A 19,599-nucleotide genomic window follows, 5' to 3' on the forward strand; every position below is an offset into this window, starting at 1 on the left:
AAAGATTGAGAGCAAGAGGAGAAGGGGACAACAGAGGATGAGATGGTTGGATGGCAACACTGACTCAACGGACATGAGTCTGAGCAAACTCTTGGAGATGATAGTGAAAGACAGGGAAGCCTGGCATGCTGCAGGTCATGGGGTCGCAAAGAGTCGGACATGACTTAGTGACTGAACAGCAACAAAATTAATTAATTAATTATTTTGGCTGTGCCATGTAGCATGCAAGATCTTAGATCCCAGACTAGGGATCAAATCCATGTCCCCTTCAGTGGAAGCATGGTGTCTTAACCATGGGACTTCCAGGGAAGTCACTTTCATTATTTATTTCTATTAAACCCTTCAAAATTCTGAATTGCATAAAAGGAAATTACTCTGAAATTATAAATCTTGGTGATTGTTATTTAAATTTTGTACATGTGGACATTTTGATCCAGGACCACATTAAGATGAAAAGCATCATTTAAGGGGCTGAGTATCTGAGGCATTCTTAGAGAGTTTTCAAAAGGAGAACGTGAACAAAAGCATTTCCCTCAGGAGTGTTAGCAGAGTTCAGGAACTCTATAATTATCTCATATGTAGAACGCTATTAAGAACACTATACTTAATATTATGATTCAGATAGCCTAGGACTCTGGCTTTGGCCATGATCTTCTGGGAAATGCAGCCAAATGCCTTAATATTATCATCAGCATCTCAATGTAAGAGAAGAATCTCAATATCTTAGTTTCTTTTAATAACCTACTGTGACTCTCTTATCTGTGATTTTATTTCAGGTACTAGGGAATTTAAAATTTTGAGAATTATTATCCTTGGATTTCTTTACATCACTTGATTATTATTTGTAGAACATTTATTCTTTGAATGGATCCATGATTATATATCTTTAATCACACATAAAGATAGGAATACTAAATTTAATTTTATATTCAGGGTTGTTTTTTTTTTAAGAACGTGAAGAATTGCTGTTGAAAAATTTAAAATAGTAGAAGCAATATGAATAGAGCTTAAGGACTGCAGATAAATTTATTTCTTATCTATTTTGTTAATCTTCTGTATAGTGTTTTTCAAGACTCTAACACTCTGAATTCAAGAAGAGTCTAAAAAGCCACTTAAAAGTACACAGTGGGCATTCTTAGGAAATTGGGAGCATCACAGGCTCCTGTGCTCCATCAGGTGACTGTGTTAAGCATCAGTCATATATTTATAGTAGAACTTGTGTGTAACTGAGTTTAGCATTATCTATTGACCATTCAGCTAACGTATCTGGAGTCGCTATTATGGATAAGGCATTGCCTTTTGCCCTCTAAGGAGAACAAAGATAAATGAGGTATGGTCGGTGCCCTCAAAGAGCTTGTAGCCTAGTAGAGAGGATCATTGTGTTCGTTAATGGCAGGTCAATTGTGTTAAAATTGATGCAAATATGAGATAGTTGCCATGGTGTAGGAGAGCAGGAGGATGAGATGAAGGGTTATGTTGAGGGATCTGGCTTTGGTTCTTAATTTCTGGGTCCTGACTTGGCTTTAGTTGCAGGTTCCTAGATGCTTTTCACATTTCAAAAGATAATTAATCAAATAACTAAGTAAATGAGCCATGCAAGAAAATAATAAATTTTTTAAAAATGTTAAATACATTTTCTATTTAAATATTTGTTTCAAATCATATCATAGGAATAACCTGTTATGTTATTAAGTGGAAATGAAAAGATATTTGGTTTTGAGCTCTAACAGGAAATTGTTAATATAGAGTTTTGGTGTCACAAAGAAGAGACAAGTCTATCAGGTGTGCAGTCATGGACTTGTTATCCTCTCAGACCCTGTAAATGTAATGCTACTGACTTCATTGAAATTATTTTGAGTTTTAAAATGAACAGTGTGGCACATAGAAGTCACTGATTATTTTATTATATTTATTAAAATATGTATTAATTTTTTGCATTTTGCTACATTAAATGCAAGTAACTTAGTATCCTTGTACCAGATCATATTTTTTTGTGCAGAACATTTTCTTTCTCACATTACTATGTTTTAACCTTGGCTCATATAAACCGTGTGAGCTTCCCAGGTGGTGCTAGTGGTAAAGAACCCGCCTGCCAATGCAGGAGACATGAGAGATGTGGGTTCGATTCCTGGGTTGGGAAGATCCCTTAGAGTAGGAAATGGCAACCTACTCCAGTATTCTTTCGTGCAGAATCCCATGGACAGAGGAGCCTGGCGAGCTACAGTCCGTAGGGTAGCAAAAGTCAGGCACAACTGAAGTGACTTGGCATGCATGCATATGCACCAGCATTTGGTCACTCAAACGGAGAAATGTCACTAACACTGTCAGTAACTTTCTTGTCGGTATGCCTGAAAAAAAAAAAGTGAGTAACCAACAGTACTTTTTTTAAGACTTTATTTTTCAGAGCAGTTTTAGGTTCATGACAACATTGAGAGGAAAGGAGAGAGATTTCCCATGTTTCTCCTGCCCCCTTACATGCACCAAGAGGACTTTTCATAAAAATACTTCCTAACTTATAAGGGAAAACAGTCTCAATAGAGAGCATAGGAATTTTGTGAATTTCTAACCTTAGGCATACAGAAACCTTAAGGGTAAGTGCATTCATAAGCTGAGAATGAATGTTTATTTATTGAGTCAATTATACACCTTCCAAGTGCTGTGGGGATAATGCCCCTGTGGGTATCGGCTAACCTTTATAGAAACTGAGTAATGTTGGCTGTTCTCAAACATTCTTCAAGTATGCTTTGGATCCATTTAACTAGCTTTTTATAGCTGTCGTTTTAATGTGTGCATTTTTACTTATTCTTGTGCTTCTTCCTTTCATAGCCGTGTGAACAAGGACGCCGGATGAAGCGAATTCATGCCGTGGCGAACATCGGCACAGCACTGAAGTTCCTTGAAGGGAGGAAGGTAAGAGAAACGGAGACAAAAAAAGAAGGCGTGGGCATACTAATATTTTCAATGTTGATTTTGGGGTAGAAATACGGCATGCAATCTCTACAACCTAAAAGTGTGGTATTACTGTAAAATCATTTTAGACTGGCAGAAGTGGCAAAAAAAGGCACAGAGATGTCATGTCTGTACTTTAGTTAGCTTTCTCTAATGTGAAGAACTTATTTATATACATGGTACATATATGTAGGGCTTCCCAGGTGGCGCAGTGGTAAAGAATTGGCCTGCCAATGCAAGAGAATCAAGAGACTCAGGTTCAATCCCTGGGTCAGGAAGATCCCCTGGAGGAGGAAATGGCAACCCACTCCAGTATTCTTGTCTGCAAAAATTCCATGCACAAGAAGATCCTAGCAGGGACATGAAGAGTCCATGGGGTCGCAGAGAGTCAGACATGACTGACCACACACACACACACACGCAGTACATAGGAAACACGAGGCTATTGGTCACTTATGCATATATATAATGTATATAACATATATGTAGCATGTGTAGCATATACGTAACATAGTAAAGCTATCAAATGAGAAAATTAAAATTGATATGATACTGCCAAGTAAAGCATAGAAACTAATCTCACTTCACATTTTTTCTCCAATATCTTGTTTCTATTCCAGGATATAATCCAGTAACATGCCTTGTGTTCATTCAATTGTTGTTGCTCCTTTATCTTTTCCATTCTACAACTTTGTCTTTCTGTGTTTTTCATGATCTTGATGATAACTGCTAGGCACTTATTTTTCAGAATGTCTCTCAGTTTGGTTTGTATAATATTTTCTCATGATTAGATTGAGGTTGTTCATTTTTGGCAAGAATTCCAAGGAAATGATATGTTCTTCTCGGTATATCATATTAGAAGGGACGGGATTCTGTCTTGTCTTATTGTTGGTGATGCTACCCTCAACTACTTGATAAAGTCACCTGCTGAGTTGTTTTTTTTTTTATGGTGAAACCACTACTTTTCCATTTATAATTGAGAAATAATTTAGGGAAGGTAATTGAGATTATGCTAATATTCTTCTCCTCAAGCTTTTGCTAACTGATTTTAGTATCAGCTGCCTTCAATAATACTTCTGTGCTGTTCACTTAATGATGATTTTGTTTTTCCCTCATTTCTTTCATACTTATTAACTGGAATTGTTATGTAAGACAAAGCGACCTTTCTTCTGCCCCATTTATTTATTCAACTGCTTACTTATTTCATTGTGGACTCATGTGTATTTATTTTATTCTATGGTTTTAATCCAATATGAGTACTATTGTTGTTGCTGTTATTTTCTTGCTTAAATTTTTCTACCTTTGGCCATTAAGAGTTCCTTCATGCTGACACCTGTACTCTTGTGACATGGACCCATCCTTTTATAAGCATTTCCTTATTTTCTAGAACTAAACCTTTTCCAGGCTTATCTTTTTTTTTTCTTTTTTTTTCATTTATTTTTATTAGTTGGAGGCTAATTACTTCACAACATTCCAGCGGGTTTTGTCATACATTGACATGAATCAGCCATGGAATTACATGTATTCCCCATCCCGATCCCCCCTCCCACCTCCCTCTCCACCAGATCCCTCTGGGTCTTCCCAGTGCACCAGGCCCGAGCACTTGTCTCATGCATCCAACCTGGGCTGGTGATCTGTTTCACTTTAGATAATATACATGCTGTTCTCTCGAAACATCCCACCCTCACCTCCCACAGAGTTCAAAAGTCTGTTCTGTACATCTGTGTCTCTTTTTCTGTTTTGCATATAGGGTTATCATTACCATCTTTCCAAATTCCATATATATGTGTTAGTATACTGTAATGGTCTTTATCTTTCTGGCTTACTTCACTCTGTATAATGGGCTCCAGTTTCATCCATCTCATTAGAACTGATTCAAATGAATTCTTTTTAATGGCTGAGTAATATTCCATGGTGTATGTGTACCACAGCTTCCTTATCCATTCGTCTGCTGATGGGCATCTAGGTTGCTTCCATGTCCTGGCTATTATAAACAGTGCTGCGATGAACATTGGGGTGCATGTGTCTCTTTCAGATCTGGTTTCCTCAGTGTGTATGCCCAGGAGTGGGATTGCTGGGTCATATGGCAGTTCTATTTCCAGTTTTTTAAGAAATCTCCACACTGTTCTCCACAGCGGCTGTACTAGTTTGCATTCCCACCATCTTATATTTCCCCTCCTCCAGACCTGGAATCAACCTCTTCTCTAATGAGGCTTTGTTCCTTTCATTAGTGAATAGCATTTAGAAATGAAGATTTAGGTGCTGTGGGTGTTCATTGCCACTGAAGTTTCATTGCCCCAGGCCCACATACAGTTCTAGAGATGTGTATGTTTACTGATCTGGATATACACACATATCTATGTTTCTCTCTCTCTCTCTCTCTCTCTCTCTCTCTGTGTGTGTGTTTAGCTTGTCCTATTATAGATGTGTGTAAACCATTACTTCAAACTGACACTTCTGATTTCAGTACAACACTGTAAGATCCATTTCATACTGATTCTCTTCTGTTTTCTCTGAAAATGAGAAACCTGGCTCTCATTTCCAATATATTCTTTTCTTTTTCACCCCTAGTATATATACACAAAGTGGTTTCAGAGCTACTTTTGTTAACCCACAATCTATAAGTTACAGGTCTACTAACTGGAGAACAGTATTTGTGTACAGTTCTTTTGGTCTTCAGCATTACAATATCCAGTCGAAAGACTGTTGTCCAAATTTCCTTAGGTTACTTCTGTTCTCCACATCCCTTTCAGTGTGATTATGTTTGAACAAAGCTAGTGGAGGTGATGGAATTCAAGTTGAGCTATTTCAAATCCTAAAAGATAATGCTGTGAAAGTGCTGCACTCAATATGTGAGCAAATTTGGAAAACTCAGCAGTGGCCACAGGACTGGAAAAGGTCAATTTTCATTCCAACCCCTAAGAAAGGCAATGCCAAAGAATGCTCAAACTACTACACAATTGCCCTCATCTCACACGCTAGTAAAGTAATGCTCAAAATTCTCCAAGCCAGACTTCAGCAATACGTGAACCTCCAGATGTTCAAGCTGGATTTAGAAAAGCCAGAGGAACCAGAGATCAAATAGCCAATATCTGTTGGATCATCAAAAAAGCAAGAGATTTCCAGAAAAACATCTACTTCTGCTTACTGACTATGCCAAAGCCTTTGACTGGGTGGATCACAATAAACACTGGAAAATTCTTCAAGAGACGGGAATACCAGACCACCTGACCTGCCTCCTGAGAAATCTGTAAGCAGGTCAGGAAGCAACAGTTCGAACTGGACACGGAACAACAGACTGGTTCCAAATAGGAAAAGGAGTACGTCAAGGCTGTATATTGTCACCCTGCTTATTTAACTTCTGTGCAAAGTACATCATGAGAAACGCTGGGCTGGAGGAAGCACAAGCTGAAATCAAGATTGCCGGGAGAAATATCAATAACCTCAGATATGCAGATGACACCACCCTTATGGCAGAAAGTGAGGAAGAACTAAAGACCTTCTTGATGAAAGTGAAAGAGGAGAGTGAAAGAGTTGGTTTAAAGCTCAACATTCAGATAACTAAGATCATACCATTCGGTCCCATCACTTCATGGCAAATAGATGGGGAAATAGTGGAAACAGTGATTAGTGAGTGATTAGTTTTTTGGGCTCCAAGCTCACTGCAGATGGTGATTGCAGCCATGAAATTAAAAGACACTTACTCCTTGGAAGGAAAGTGATGACCAACCTAGACAACCTATTAAAAAGCAGAGACATTACTTTGTCAACAAAGGTCTGTCTAATCAAGGTTATGGTTTTACCAGTAGTCATGTATGGATGTGAGAGTTGGATTATAAAGAAAGCTGAGCGCTGAAGAATTGATGCTTTTGAACTGTGGTGTTGGAGAAGACTCTCTTTGTTTTTGTTTTTGTTTTTTTTTTTTTTTTTGGAGAAGACTCTTGAGAGTCCCTTGGACTGCAAGGAGATCCAACCAGTCCATCTTAAAGGAGATCAGTCCTGGGTGTTCATTGGAGGGACTGATATTGAAGCTGAAACTCCAATACTTTGGCCACCTGATGGGAAGAACTGACTCATTTGAAAAGACCCTGATTCTGGGAAAGATTGAAGGCAGGAGGAGAAGGGGATGACAGAGGATGAGATGGTTGGATGGCATCACCAACTCAATGGACATGAGTTTGGGTAAATTTCGGGAGTTGATGATGGACAGGGAGGCCTGGCATGCTGCAGTTCATGGGGTCGCAAAGAGTTGAGAACGCTTGAACAACTGAACTGAACTGAACTGATGTTATTAATTTGTAATAGAGTTATGCTTTCCTGGTGACTCAGCTGGTAAAGAATCTGCCTGCAGTGTGGGAGACCTGGGTTCGATTCCTGGGTTGGGAAGACCCCCTGGAGAAGGGAACAGCAATCCTCTCTAGTATTCTGGCCTGGAGAATTCCATGGACTGTATAGTCCATGGTGTCACAAAGCGTCAGACATGACTAAGCGAGTTTTACTTCACTAATAGCGTTATATTCCACTTTGGGTAACCACCACACACACACCCTAGTTGACTTTTTTATTTTAGAGAATGAGACATTACTATAATTCTGGGTAAAAGTTGTTCTTAGAGAAGTGGCATTTCCTCCTCATCCCTACTTCTGCATAGCCATTCCCCTTCCTTTCACTTCTTTTCTCACCTCTAGTTCACCAGTCTCTCCAGTTCTGTTTATCTTTCCTATATTTCTTTTGCAAGAAGGAGCAGGTATATTTTCATATACCAACTTCTTCCTTACATGAGGGTAGCATTCTAGTTATATACCAATTGTACTTTACCGTTTTCATTTTACTTTATGCCCTGGAAATCACTCAAATCAATTCACAGAGAGCTTCCTCATTCATTTTCACAGCTACATACTATTCCATTGCCTGGATGTGCCAGAGTTTATTCAACCACTCTTTTATGAATGAGCAGTTAACTTGTTTCTAGAATTTTTCAAACAGGAAACAATGATGGCATTAATAACTGTGCATAAGTACTTTCATATTATTAGAAGTGCATCTTCTGGGTAAATTTTTAGAAGTATGATTGCTGGATCAAAACATAAGTGTATATTTTGTTTTGTTAGGCATTGACATATTTCCCTTCAAAAGGGTTGCACCACTCCTTTTAGATTTAGCCTTTCTAACCTGTGGAAATTCAAGAAGTCTGTGTTTGGCAGTACTAAAACCAGCTTTATGAATGATATACAGATACTTCTGGAAAAAAGAATAATTCAATTATTTACTTCTCTGTCTTTATGCACTAAATTAATTCATTTACTCCACCAGTGCAAACTGAATGCTTTTTGTAAAATAGGAACTCTGGAAAAATACAAAATTAAAGAAAACTATATTCTAGCCCTTAAATAATTTACATTTTAATGAGTTTATAGTGCAGTGAGTCAGGATGAAGCTCAGTCAGTTGTGCTAACTTCACACCAAACAGAGATTCTAGGCACTGTGATGTGTAAAAAAACAATCTTAAATTTCTTATAGAAGATTGGACATTGTCTCCAGGTCAGTTTAGCATCATCCTAATGGAGTGTTTCTCTTCTTCCTTCTCTTGCCCAATGAGTTTTTCATGGAAAGCTGAACGAAGCATTATTTAACAGAATAGTTAGAGTTTTCCAAATCATTCTGACTTCTGTTTTACTGGTATAACAATAGTGTCCTTCTTTGTTCTGGTGTGTATTCATTGACAGGGCGAACGTGTCTGCTCTTCTCATTCTGATGTGTATTTGTTGTCTAGAATGTGGAACAAAATTGTTTTTACTAATTAATGGCTTGGAGAAAAATGAAATAGACCCTGGTTCCGTTCCTGGGTCAGGGAAGATCCACTGGAGAAGGAATAGGCTACCCACTCCAGTATTCTTGGGGTTCCCTTGTGGCTCAGCTGGTTAAAGAATCTGCCTACAATGTGGGAGACCTGGGTTCAATCCCTGGGTTGGGAAGACCCCTTGGAGAAAAGAAAGGCTACCCACTGCAGTATTCTGGCCTGGAGAGTTCCATGGACTGCAGTCCATGGGGTTGCAGAGTCCAACATGACTGAGCGACTTTCACTTTCGCTATGAAAGTCATCATATGTAAATAGAATCAAAAAGTCTTATTTTCACAGAAAACTTCTTTGTACCATCTCCATTTTCACAGAACAAACCTAAGTAAATTTTAGAAAGTAGAGAATTCAGATTTTGAATATTATATTTGTTAAGGGCAAAAAGTAATACATTTGAGTCTTAGGACAAAAATCCCAAGTATTTTTTTGTCTCCACAAATCTCAAAACCTGTTTTAATTTTAAAAAATATACCTGAAATACATGGTTTGGGCTTCTTTTACTTGCATTTATTTACCACATTGGCTCACAAAATAATTGACTGTGGGATAGAAGGAGTTTGTGAAAACTCTTTGGTTCCCTCCCTCTTACTGTTTATTTTTGTTCTTTAAAATGTAAGAACTTGTATCTCAATACATGTAAATCCATGGCTGATTCATCTCAATGTATGGCAAAAACCACTACAATATTGTAAAGTAATTAGCCTCCAACTAATAAACATAAATGGAAAAAAAAGAACTTATATCTCAAGCATATTTTCAAGAATTTTTCTTTAATGTTTATATTTGTTTTGTCCCCCATTTAGATTTTTTCCTTACATGATAGATTTGTTTAGTACTTGGGTTCTAGTTTGATTTACAGAATAACAAATAGACTCTTCAAGTTTTACTGAAGAAAACCCTACCATTCTGTTTATTTTCCACTAGTTTACATAAAAAGGGATATGTTAGTATTTAATAAGACTTGTATGACTGATGAATAGATTCATCACTACTTTCCATGAGTTTTTCTCCATTGAGTGGTCATTTGTGTGATTCATCCTTTCTCGTCTCTGGAATTCTTTAGTCTCTTTGAATGTCTCTCTGTTGCCCATTCTACAATCTTAGATTATTAAGTTTATTGTACATTTCATAGGATTTTGCAAAGTAGAGGATGTAAAACAACATAAAACCTGTGCTTCTCAAACCCATTATGGAACAGTTTTTAAGAGAGAAAATAATTTTGAAAAACATTTTTTTCTTCACAAGTTGAGCAAAAGCTCTTTAGATTCTATGGTAAGCTGAATATGAAAACTTCATAGTATAATTGGTACTGGGTTGAGGTAGGAAATACAACTTATATATTCAATTGCATTTAAAAAAATGACATGTAAGGAAAGAGAAAAAATTTGTCTTCTACTAAATGCATTAATCTTGTGGTTATTAGCATATATTATAAATGTGTGGCCCACAGATACTAAAATGGATGTGGAGAAAATTCTGGAGAGGGTGTAAAACAGAACAGTTAAAATGAATATAAGAGATTGCAATAGGTTCTGCCATAAAAGATTAAAGAAATATGATTTATACTTTAATCTTTTATTATTATTAATACAGCAAAAAAGTATTACATATCTCATGTTCTAGGTTTTAAAGAAATAAACACCTAAGCTTGTAATCTATGGGAATTCTCCCTTTTTTTTTTTTTGTTTTGTTTCTGAACTTGATGAATGAACTTCACTAGTGAAACAAAATCCCACGGGCATGTCTCAAATTATTTACAGTGACTTTTGTGCTAGCTTTTACCTTATTCTTCTGATATCTAACTAGTAAGTTTGATTACTCAAGAGTAAAGTATTTGTGGGATATTTTTGCTTCTGATAATTTAAAAAAGTAAGCCATTTACAAACTCCTGAACTTTATTGTTAATACCATACCTGATTAAATCCTGCTGAGAATTATTGAACTGGAAACTAAGGAGTACTTCACTTTTTTCTAATTTGTTCAGTGGTTGTGAAGAGGATGAGGAGCAGTTGTTAATTGTATTCTGTAGAGACGGACTAAGCTGAGTCTACCATACTAGTCCATTTTCCCGAGACTTACGAAGTCATACTTCTCATAGATGGGAAGTCATTGAAATGAATAAATGAGGACAACTGTAGGCAGATGAATCCTGAATGCTTTTCGGTTGTCAATGCCCCAAAGTAGGGAACTGAACCCCACAATCACTTTCCGCTCTACTCTTTCATGGCTTTCCTTTGTCTTTAAAATGTATTCTGCAAATTATGCTCTACATTCACCACCTACATTTTTTACCCCCTTTGAACAAATAACATGGATTTTGAAAGACTATTTATGTATATGTATCATCTTCTTCCTTTGTTTTTCATGTCAGTCCATGTACAGAGGATCACCGGTTAGTACATATTTTAGAATTTTTAACTCCTGACTTTTATAGGTAAAAGAGAACATAAGTTTCATGCTATTTGGTAACAAACTTCAAAGTAAGTGCATCTTCTTAAAATACCCCTCACAGTTTCTTTTACGTTCCAGTCAACCTCTGAATGTAAAGAATAACCCTTTTTTTTTTTCTGTTTGGCATTTTGTTAGTAATTCCTTGCATGATGTCATATTTTTTTTAAACGTCAAGCTAGTTTTTGAAATTCATTCTGTAGCTGTGTTGACTGTGTGCACCTGGTGAATGCCCCTGGAATTTCCACTGAAACCATGCGCTTGTTAGTTTTTTATGGCTCACCTTACTTACTCTTGTGTACCACTGCACAGGCATGACTAGATGTTATTGATGTCTAATAAAGGGCTGCTTACTGCATAATGAAATGGTCTGTAATCTTCTAGGACATTACTAGTACAGTTTTTCTTTTTGAACAGATTAAACTAGTCAACATTAACTCCACTGATATAGCTGATGGTCGACCCTCCATTGTTCTGGGATTGATGTGGACCATTATCCTGTATTTCCAGGTACAGTACTTCCGCTCCCTTTTCAGTTGATACAATGTCATGGATGGAGATACTGGTGGACATTTCCATAATGAAGATACCCTCCTCTTCCATGCTTCTGTGGTTAATCCTCAAGTTAGCAGAAATGTGACCTTCGCATGTATATTACTTTTTTGTGAGCAGGAAAAAGTCCTTTCTCCTCTGTTAAAGTGTTGTATATGGAAGTCCCCAAAGAACTCTGGCCTAGATACCCAATCTGAAAAGTGGTCGGGACATGATGGAGATGAAATATTGGTGTAGAAAGACTTCAGGAAATTTTACTTGGTCCTCTGGAAGGAAGAGGTTCTATACTCCTTTTAAATATTAAGGGGAGACTTTGACTTGCTAATCTATCCAGGATAATTCTTTTAGCCAATAGGTTAGTTTTTAAAGAAAAATACTTTATTTTTTAGAGTAGTTTTAGGTTCACAAACGGAGAAGGCAATGGCACCCCACTCCAGTACTCTTGCCTGGAAAATCCCATGGACGGAGGAGCCTGGTGGGCTGCAGCCCATGGGGTCGCTAAGAGTCGGACACGGCTGAGTGACTTCACTTTCACTTTTAACTTTCATGCATTGGAGAAGGCAATGGCACCCCACTCCAGTGTTCTTTCCTGGAGAATCCCAGGGACGGGGGAGCCTGGTGGGCTGTTGTCTATGGGGTCGCACAGAGTCGGACACGACTGAAGCGACTTAGCAGCAGCAGCAGGTTCACAAAAACATTGAGCAAAGAGGACAGAGATTTCCCTTGTACCCCCTGCACCCACAACATGCACCGATAGCCTCCCCCTTAAGAAGCACCCCGCTTCAGAGTGGTGTAATACTTTGGTTACAATTAATGAACCTCTGTGGACACATCACTATCATTTCAAGGTTCATAGTTTACATGAGGGTTCTCAGATGGTAAAGCATCTGCCTACAATGCGGGAGACCCAGATTCGATCCCTGGGTTGGGAAGATCCCCTGGAGAAGCAAATGGCACCCCACTCCAGTATTCTTGCCTGGAAAATCCCATGGACTGAGGATCCTGGTGTAGGCTACAGTCCATGGAGTCACAAAGAGTCGGACATGACTGAGCAACTTCACTTTCACTTTCATAGTTGCTTTTCGATGTTGCTAGTTTTGCTGCACAGTGAAGCGAATCGGCCATGGGTAGACATATGTCCGCTCCCTTTTGGGCGTCCCTTTCACTCCCATATCCCGCTCTCTCAGGTCATCACAGAGCACGGAACTGACCTCCCTGCACGATACAGCAGCTTCCCACCAGCTAGCTATTTGGCACTTAACAGTGCATATATGTCAGTCTAAGACAACAGGGTTCAGTCTTGATGCGTACATCCTATGAGTTTGGAAAACCGTTAGGTTTTGTTTTCATTCATTCATGCATGTATTTGACAAGTGTCCATTACTGGGTCCAAGGTCCCATTTTAGATGTGGTAGGAAGTAAACAGAGGTGTAAGACATCAATCATGTCCTTTAAGAGCCTGCATGGTCAGTGGGTGTTAAGGGTGTTAAGATCAATCAAGCTGGAAAAAGAAAACATCTAATGAGAGAACCGGGATAATGTTGATGTTTTTGCTGACTTGATGCACATGCAGATCGAGGAGCTGACCAGCAACCTGCCTCAGCTGCAGGCTCTGTCCAGCAGCACGTCCTCCGTGGACAGCATGGTCAGCTCTGAGACCGCCAGCCCCCCGAGCAAACGGAAGGTGGCCACCAAGATCCAAGGAAATGCTAAGAAGGCGCTACTGAAGTGGGTCCAGTACACAGTCACCAAGTAAGTTCCTAGCAGGAGTTTGTTCAAAGAAACCCTTGAAAAATTGAAGTTCGTTTATGACTGAGTACTCATTGCAGTGGTTGCAGAATTTGTGGAGACACATGAATGAATGACTTTGCTGCAGGTCTCCTTTCATTCTTGTCTTGAGTTAAAATGTAGACAGAAAGCACCCCTGATACTCTAGAAAAATCCTCTAATAAAACTAATTCCTTCTTCACTCGTGTGATGGGACCCGATTAAGTTGTTTAATCCCTGCACTCTGATTAGCATGAGGACTAATTCTATTTAGGTCATTGTTTGGATTTTCTGCTGCTATTAAATAATCTTTCCACAAATAAATTAAAGGTTTAAATGTGATTATCTCTTCATGAGACTACTATGTGATATTCAATAATATTATGAACTAAGGTCCACATTCTGAAATAATTATAATTTGTTTTTATGTCTTGAAACTTGTCAGCAATTTTATTTTTCAGTGTTTCCTTTGATCTCATCTTTTGTCTGGAATGTAGATTATTTTGTCAACTCCAGTTTATAGACTGGGAATTTGCTTCTAGTTTTGTTTGCCTCAGAGCATAATAAATTTACATGTGTGTGCATATATGTGATAATGTTGTTATTGTTTAGTCACTAAGTTATGTCCAACTCTTTGGTGACCCCATGGACTGTAGCCCGCCAGCCTCCTCTGTCCATGGGATTTCACAGTCAAGAATACTGGCATGAGTAGCTATTTCCTTCTCCAGGGATCAAACTTGCATCTTCTGCATTGCAGGAAGATTCTTTTCTGCTGAGCTACCAGAAAGGCCATATCCATTAATACTGGATATAAAATTCCTACTCTCACAAAGTACTTTCTCATAGCAGTTTCAGTAGAGTTTTCAATTGATCATACCAACATTTTGCAGTCAGATGTGGTCAGTAATAAGATCTATTCATATAGAAGTTGTGTTTTTGCAAGATTTCCCTAATGAAATGTAAAGTTGACTCACTTTCTGTTTTGCTTTGCATGCCTAAATCTAATCTGAATTTAATGCTCTACTTCTGGAAAATAGTTGTAAACAAGTACTTATCATTATGAAACACTGAGGCACTAAACATAGGCAGTTCTATTTTTAAAGCATTTGAAGAGCAAAAATAAGGAGTGAAAAAAATAAACATAGAGAAGATATAATTAGTGTTACTAGTTTAGATAGTTTTGTTTAACTTTTCAAGTGTGTTGGTTGTTTTCTAATTGGGGGTATATTTTGATGATTCAAGTTGCAATCAAAAATATTTCTGAAAGCAAAGCTTTGTGGCTCTTGGCACTCTAGTAGGGATGAAATGGAAAGCCCTTCTTACATTGCTGGCATGCTCTTTACATTCCATCCACAGTGGGCATCACTGATCTATTTTAAGCTTAATGGAGCAGGGAGAAGAAACATGCTGGGTAGGAGAGGATGTTGATCACATATATGCTGTGACATATATCACGATGCTATCACTATAAAACTTTGTATTGGTGTCAGTATGATAGTCTGTTGTCTGTTGATCCACATGGCATTTAATTATGCAAGCTGAGTGTGCACTGGTAAAACAAGATTTTAAGTGGACTTTAAAGTTTGCAGAGAAAAAATTTAAGGGCTTTTACCAACTTTTTATATTAATCAATGTTTCAGTAAGATATGTAGCATTTTATAGTTTGTGGAAATTTTGAGAATATAGTAAATAAAAAAAAATTGAGTGGTATTATTTCTGCTTTATTTAGAAACAGCTATAATGAGACTAATTTTCTAAGAAGAAATTACCAGAGTATTTATCTACTGAATGTTACCTAATTCACTGATCTCTTTTAAAAGCTCTAGACTTAATAAAAAATGTTGTCCAAAGACATATTTGCAACACTTTTGAAACTGCCTTTATAGTTGATAAGTTACATATAGAAAAAAAGTTATTCATTGTGAGCTTGCCTCGCTTCTGTTTTCAACAACAAAATATTACCACCAACTTTAATCTCTTCTTAATTGTAATAACTGACTTTGAATTAAATCCACTATGAAAGAGCAAAGATTTGTCACCAGTGCTTTGCCCTCAAGGCAATTCTAAAAAGAAGAATTTAAAAAACAATTTGATCAAACAGTTTGATTGGTACGGTAAATTAATCTTGCCAGTACTTGTGTGGAGTATAGGCTTTTTTGTGACTAATTTAGAGAGATGACACATCCATCTGCATTTCGTTCTACCACATTTGATGTGGCTCAGCCACATTATATTTGTCTGATATGATCTGAGAGTGTAAACACAGGCTGCTTGTCATTGTCATTAGAAATGTGTTAGAGGCTTCTTAAAAAAATACAGAGGTGAATTATTATCAATTGCGGTGTTTTTAAATGTTCCTTTTTTTACTTTGTTAGGTATTCTTTTCTCTCAGTTGAAAAATATGCTTTACATTGAGTCTTTTTTTTCCATTTATTTTTATTAGTTGGAGGCTAATTACTTTACAATATTGTAGTGGTTTTCGCCATACATTGACATAAATCAGCCAATGTGTTCCCCATCCTGATCCCCCTTCCCGCCTCCCTCTCCATCCCATCCCTCTGGGTCTTCCCAGTGCATCAGCCCTGAGCACTGGTCTCATGCATCCAACCTGGGCTGGTGATCTGTTTCACCCTAGATAATATACTTGTTTCAATGCTGTTCTCTCTGAACATGCCACCCTCGCCTTCTCCCACAGAGTCTAAAAGTCTGTTCTGTACATCTGTGTCTCTTTTTCTGTTTTGCATATAGGGTTATCTTTTTAAATTCCACATATATGCGTTAGTATACTGTATTGGTCTTAATCTTTCTGGCTTACTTCACTCTGTATGATGGGCTCCAGTTTCATCCATCTCATTAGAACTGATTCAAATGAATTCTTTTTAACGGCTGAGTAATATTCCATGGTGTATATGTACCACAGCTTCCTTATCCATTCGTCTGCTGATGGGCATCTAGGTTGCTTCCATGTCCTGGCTATTATAAACAGTGCTGCGATGAACATTGGGGTGCACGTGTCTCTTTCAGATCTGGTTTCCTCAGTGTGTATGCCCGGAAGTGGTATTGCTGGGTCATATGGCAGTTCTATTTCCAGTTCTTTAAGGAATCTCCTCACTGTTCTCCATAGTGGCTGTGTTAGTTTGCATTCCCACCAACAGTGTAAGAGGGTTCCCTTTTCTCCACACCCTCTCCAGCATTTATTGCTTGTAGACTTTTGGATAGCAGCCATCCTGACTGGTGTGTAATGGTACCTCATTGAGGTTTTGATGTGCATTTCTCTGATAATGAGTGATGCTGAGCATCTTTTCATGTGTTTGTTAGCCATCTGTATGTCTTCTTTGGAGAAATGTCTGTTTAGATCTTTGGCCCATTTTTGATTGGGTCATTTATTTTTCTGGAATTGAGCTGCAGGAGTTGCTTGTATATTTTTGAGATTAATCCTTTGTCTGTTTCTTCATTTGCTATTACTTTCTCCCATTCTGAAGGCTGTCTTTTCACCTGGCTTATAGTTTCCTTTGTTGTGCAAAAGTTTTTAATTTTAATTAGGTCCCATTTGTTTATTTTTGCTTTTATTTCCAATATTCTGGGAGGTGGATCATAGAGGATCTTGCTGTGATTTATGTCGGAGAGTGTTTTGCCTATGTTCTCCTCTAGGAGTTTTATAGTTTCTGGTCTTACATTTAGATCTTTAATCCATTTTGAGTTTATTTTTGTGTATGGTGTTAGACAGTGAGTCTTTCAAACACCTGAAAGCTCTCATCCAGAAAACTCTTAAGTATGGAACCAGAATTTCTATGTCTTATCTTGTTTCTGGTGCGGCAGTCCATGGGGTTTCAAAGAGTTGGACATGTTAGCGACTGAACACACACACACATCTTCTTACCTGCTAAAAATTTTGATTATTTTTTTCTCAAAACCAGTTAACTGATATAGAGCTATATCAGAAATCAAAAAACTCTTAAATATGGAACCAGAATTTCCTGCTAAAAATTTTGTTTTGCTTATTTTTCCTCAAGACCAATTAACTGCTATAGCTAACCACACATCACCCATTGTGAAGGAGGTTGGATTGTCTTTGAGGAAGCGTGCATTACCTGTTTAGAAAGTGACGTTATCATTTTCTGTTTAAAGGCAGAGTGGAATAGAAGTAAAGGACTTCGGCCGGAGTTGGAGAAGTGGCGTGGCCTTTCATTCTGTCATCCACGCTATTCGGCCGGAACTGGTGGACTTGGAGAAGGTGAAAGGAAGGCCTAACCGAGAAAACCTGGAGGAGGCTTTCTCCATTGCTGAAACGGAACTGGGGATCCCACGGCTCCTGGACCCTGAAGGCACGTGGAGTGATTCTGGCGCTTGTGTCCCTCAACTCAGGAGGGCTATGTCTTAAACCCAGAAATTACAGATGCGTCCGAGAGCTATATGTGCCGCTATGTTGTTGTGTTCAACTCTTTGGACCCCATGGACTGTAGCCCACCAGGCTCCTCTGTCCATGGGATTTCCCAGGCATTAATACTGGAGTGGGTTGCCATTCCCTTCTCCAGGGGGATCTTCCTGACCCAGGGATTGAACTGAGATCTCCTGTGTTGGCAGGCGGATTCTTTACCACTGAGCCACCAGGATGACTGTTTGATGAGATTTCAGAATGAATATTCCTGGCTCTCAAAACACTGTCTGCCTGATTGGCTTCCATGTGATGATGGCCAGCATGGAGCTCCCTTGCCATGTTAGTGGCCCTGTTTCCCCTCCTTGCCTGTCTCCTACCCAGTTTCACCAGGGTGGCCAAGGGCTTTCCACCTTCTTTCTGTAACCCCCCCACACACACATACACACATGCACGAGCCACTGGTATCCAGGACACACCTCAGTTCAAGGGGAAAGACCACAAACATCCTAGCCCTCAGCTTCAGAGAATACATCAGAGCTGAACTTTTTCCAAAAGGAGGCTAGAAGGATATAAATGGTTCTTTCATTTTCACTAGACCAGAGGATCTTACTGTTTTCTTTGATGATCAGAAATTGAGTTTGCCCAAATGCAAGCCTAACCCAGAGATAAAGTAATTATTTTCCTAATAAGAACTCCCCCCTCCCAAATTTTTAGCCAAGTTGAATGCATAAACTTGTAGGAATACAGATTAAATAGACCAAATACTAATATCAATCAATAGCAATTGCTTTATGATTTAGTCCCGTGTATACTAAAAGCAGGTACTGTAGTAAATCATGTATTAAATGTTGTTTTCTTTCCACTTTTACAGTTTATGAAAGTTTTACTATTCATGTGCATTCTCCACATCAGTGATCTTATTATTTCTAAAATCCCCTTTGAATCATCTCATGAATTCCAGAATACATTATTTTTGTTTATTTTTAGGTCTTTTGAGTTGTACCACTTCTTAAATCCTACACTGATAATCCCTATAAATGATATTTCAAATCACAAGAAACAATACAAAATATTAGGGCAGTTTTATATTTTTATTTTCATGGTTTCTGTTCAGTATATTTGTTGTTGTTGTTGCTCTATAAGTGTATTTGTAATCTCCAAATATAACCTCTTTGAAGATATTTAAGACTTGTTTAAACATTCAACACTTTTTTTTAATGTATCCAGTCTTACCCTGATTTTGTAATTATTAAATTTGTATAAATATCCTTGCTTAATTTTTACTGATTTTTTAGATAAACATCTATATTCTTAAAAATGACAGTGATTGAGATCTTTTCAGCTCTCAAATTAAGTACTTAAAGAGTACTTAATTGTTCAACATACAGTGGCTTAGATAGAAGGCTTCACTATGGAGAAGCTGTGTAAGGACTTGGACATAAGGCATCTTCTTCTTTTCTGAAATAAATTAATATGTGACCATATATAGTATACAAACTATATAGTCATTTATCATTCAGCGCTCTGCCTGTAACTTGTTTTACTACCTGTTTACTCTGATTTTGTAATGTACATATTATTGGTATTTTAGTAACTAGACAAAATGTATGAATAATTACATATATATCTCATATTTCTGATGAGTGTT

The 19,599-nt window shown here is 37.9% G+C and overlaps 1 protein-coding gene across 8 annotated transcripts in view; it reads left to right on the forward strand.

Moving 5' to 3' along the window:
- Window positions 1-19,599, forward strand: part of SYNE1 (spectrin repeat containing nuclear envelope protein 1) — a 471,391-nt gene that overhangs the window by 105,766 nt on the left and 346,026 nt on the right. For all 8 annotated transcript variants that reach the window (XM_065931098.1, XM_065931099.1, XM_065931094.1 and 5 more), the window contains exons 5-8: window positions 2,827-2,910; window positions 11,672-11,764; window positions 13,380-13,558; window positions 17,702-17,898. In XM_065931098.1, the coding sequence (XP_065787170.1) occupies window positions 2,827-2,910; window positions 11,672-11,764; window positions 13,380-13,558; window positions 17,702-17,898 (553 nt within the window). The remainder of the gene's footprint in view (window positions 1-2,826; window positions 2,911-11,671; window positions 11,765-13,379; window positions 13,559-17,701; window positions 17,899-19,599) is intronic.

Source organism: Muntiacus reevesi, chromosome 3, assembly GCF_963930625.1.
Source record: "Muntiacus reevesi chromosome 3, mMunRee1.1, whole genome shotgun sequence".
NCBI classification, from domain to species: domain Eukaryota; kingdom Metazoa; phylum Chordata; class Mammalia; order Artiodactyla; family Cervidae; genus Muntiacus; species Muntiacus reevesi.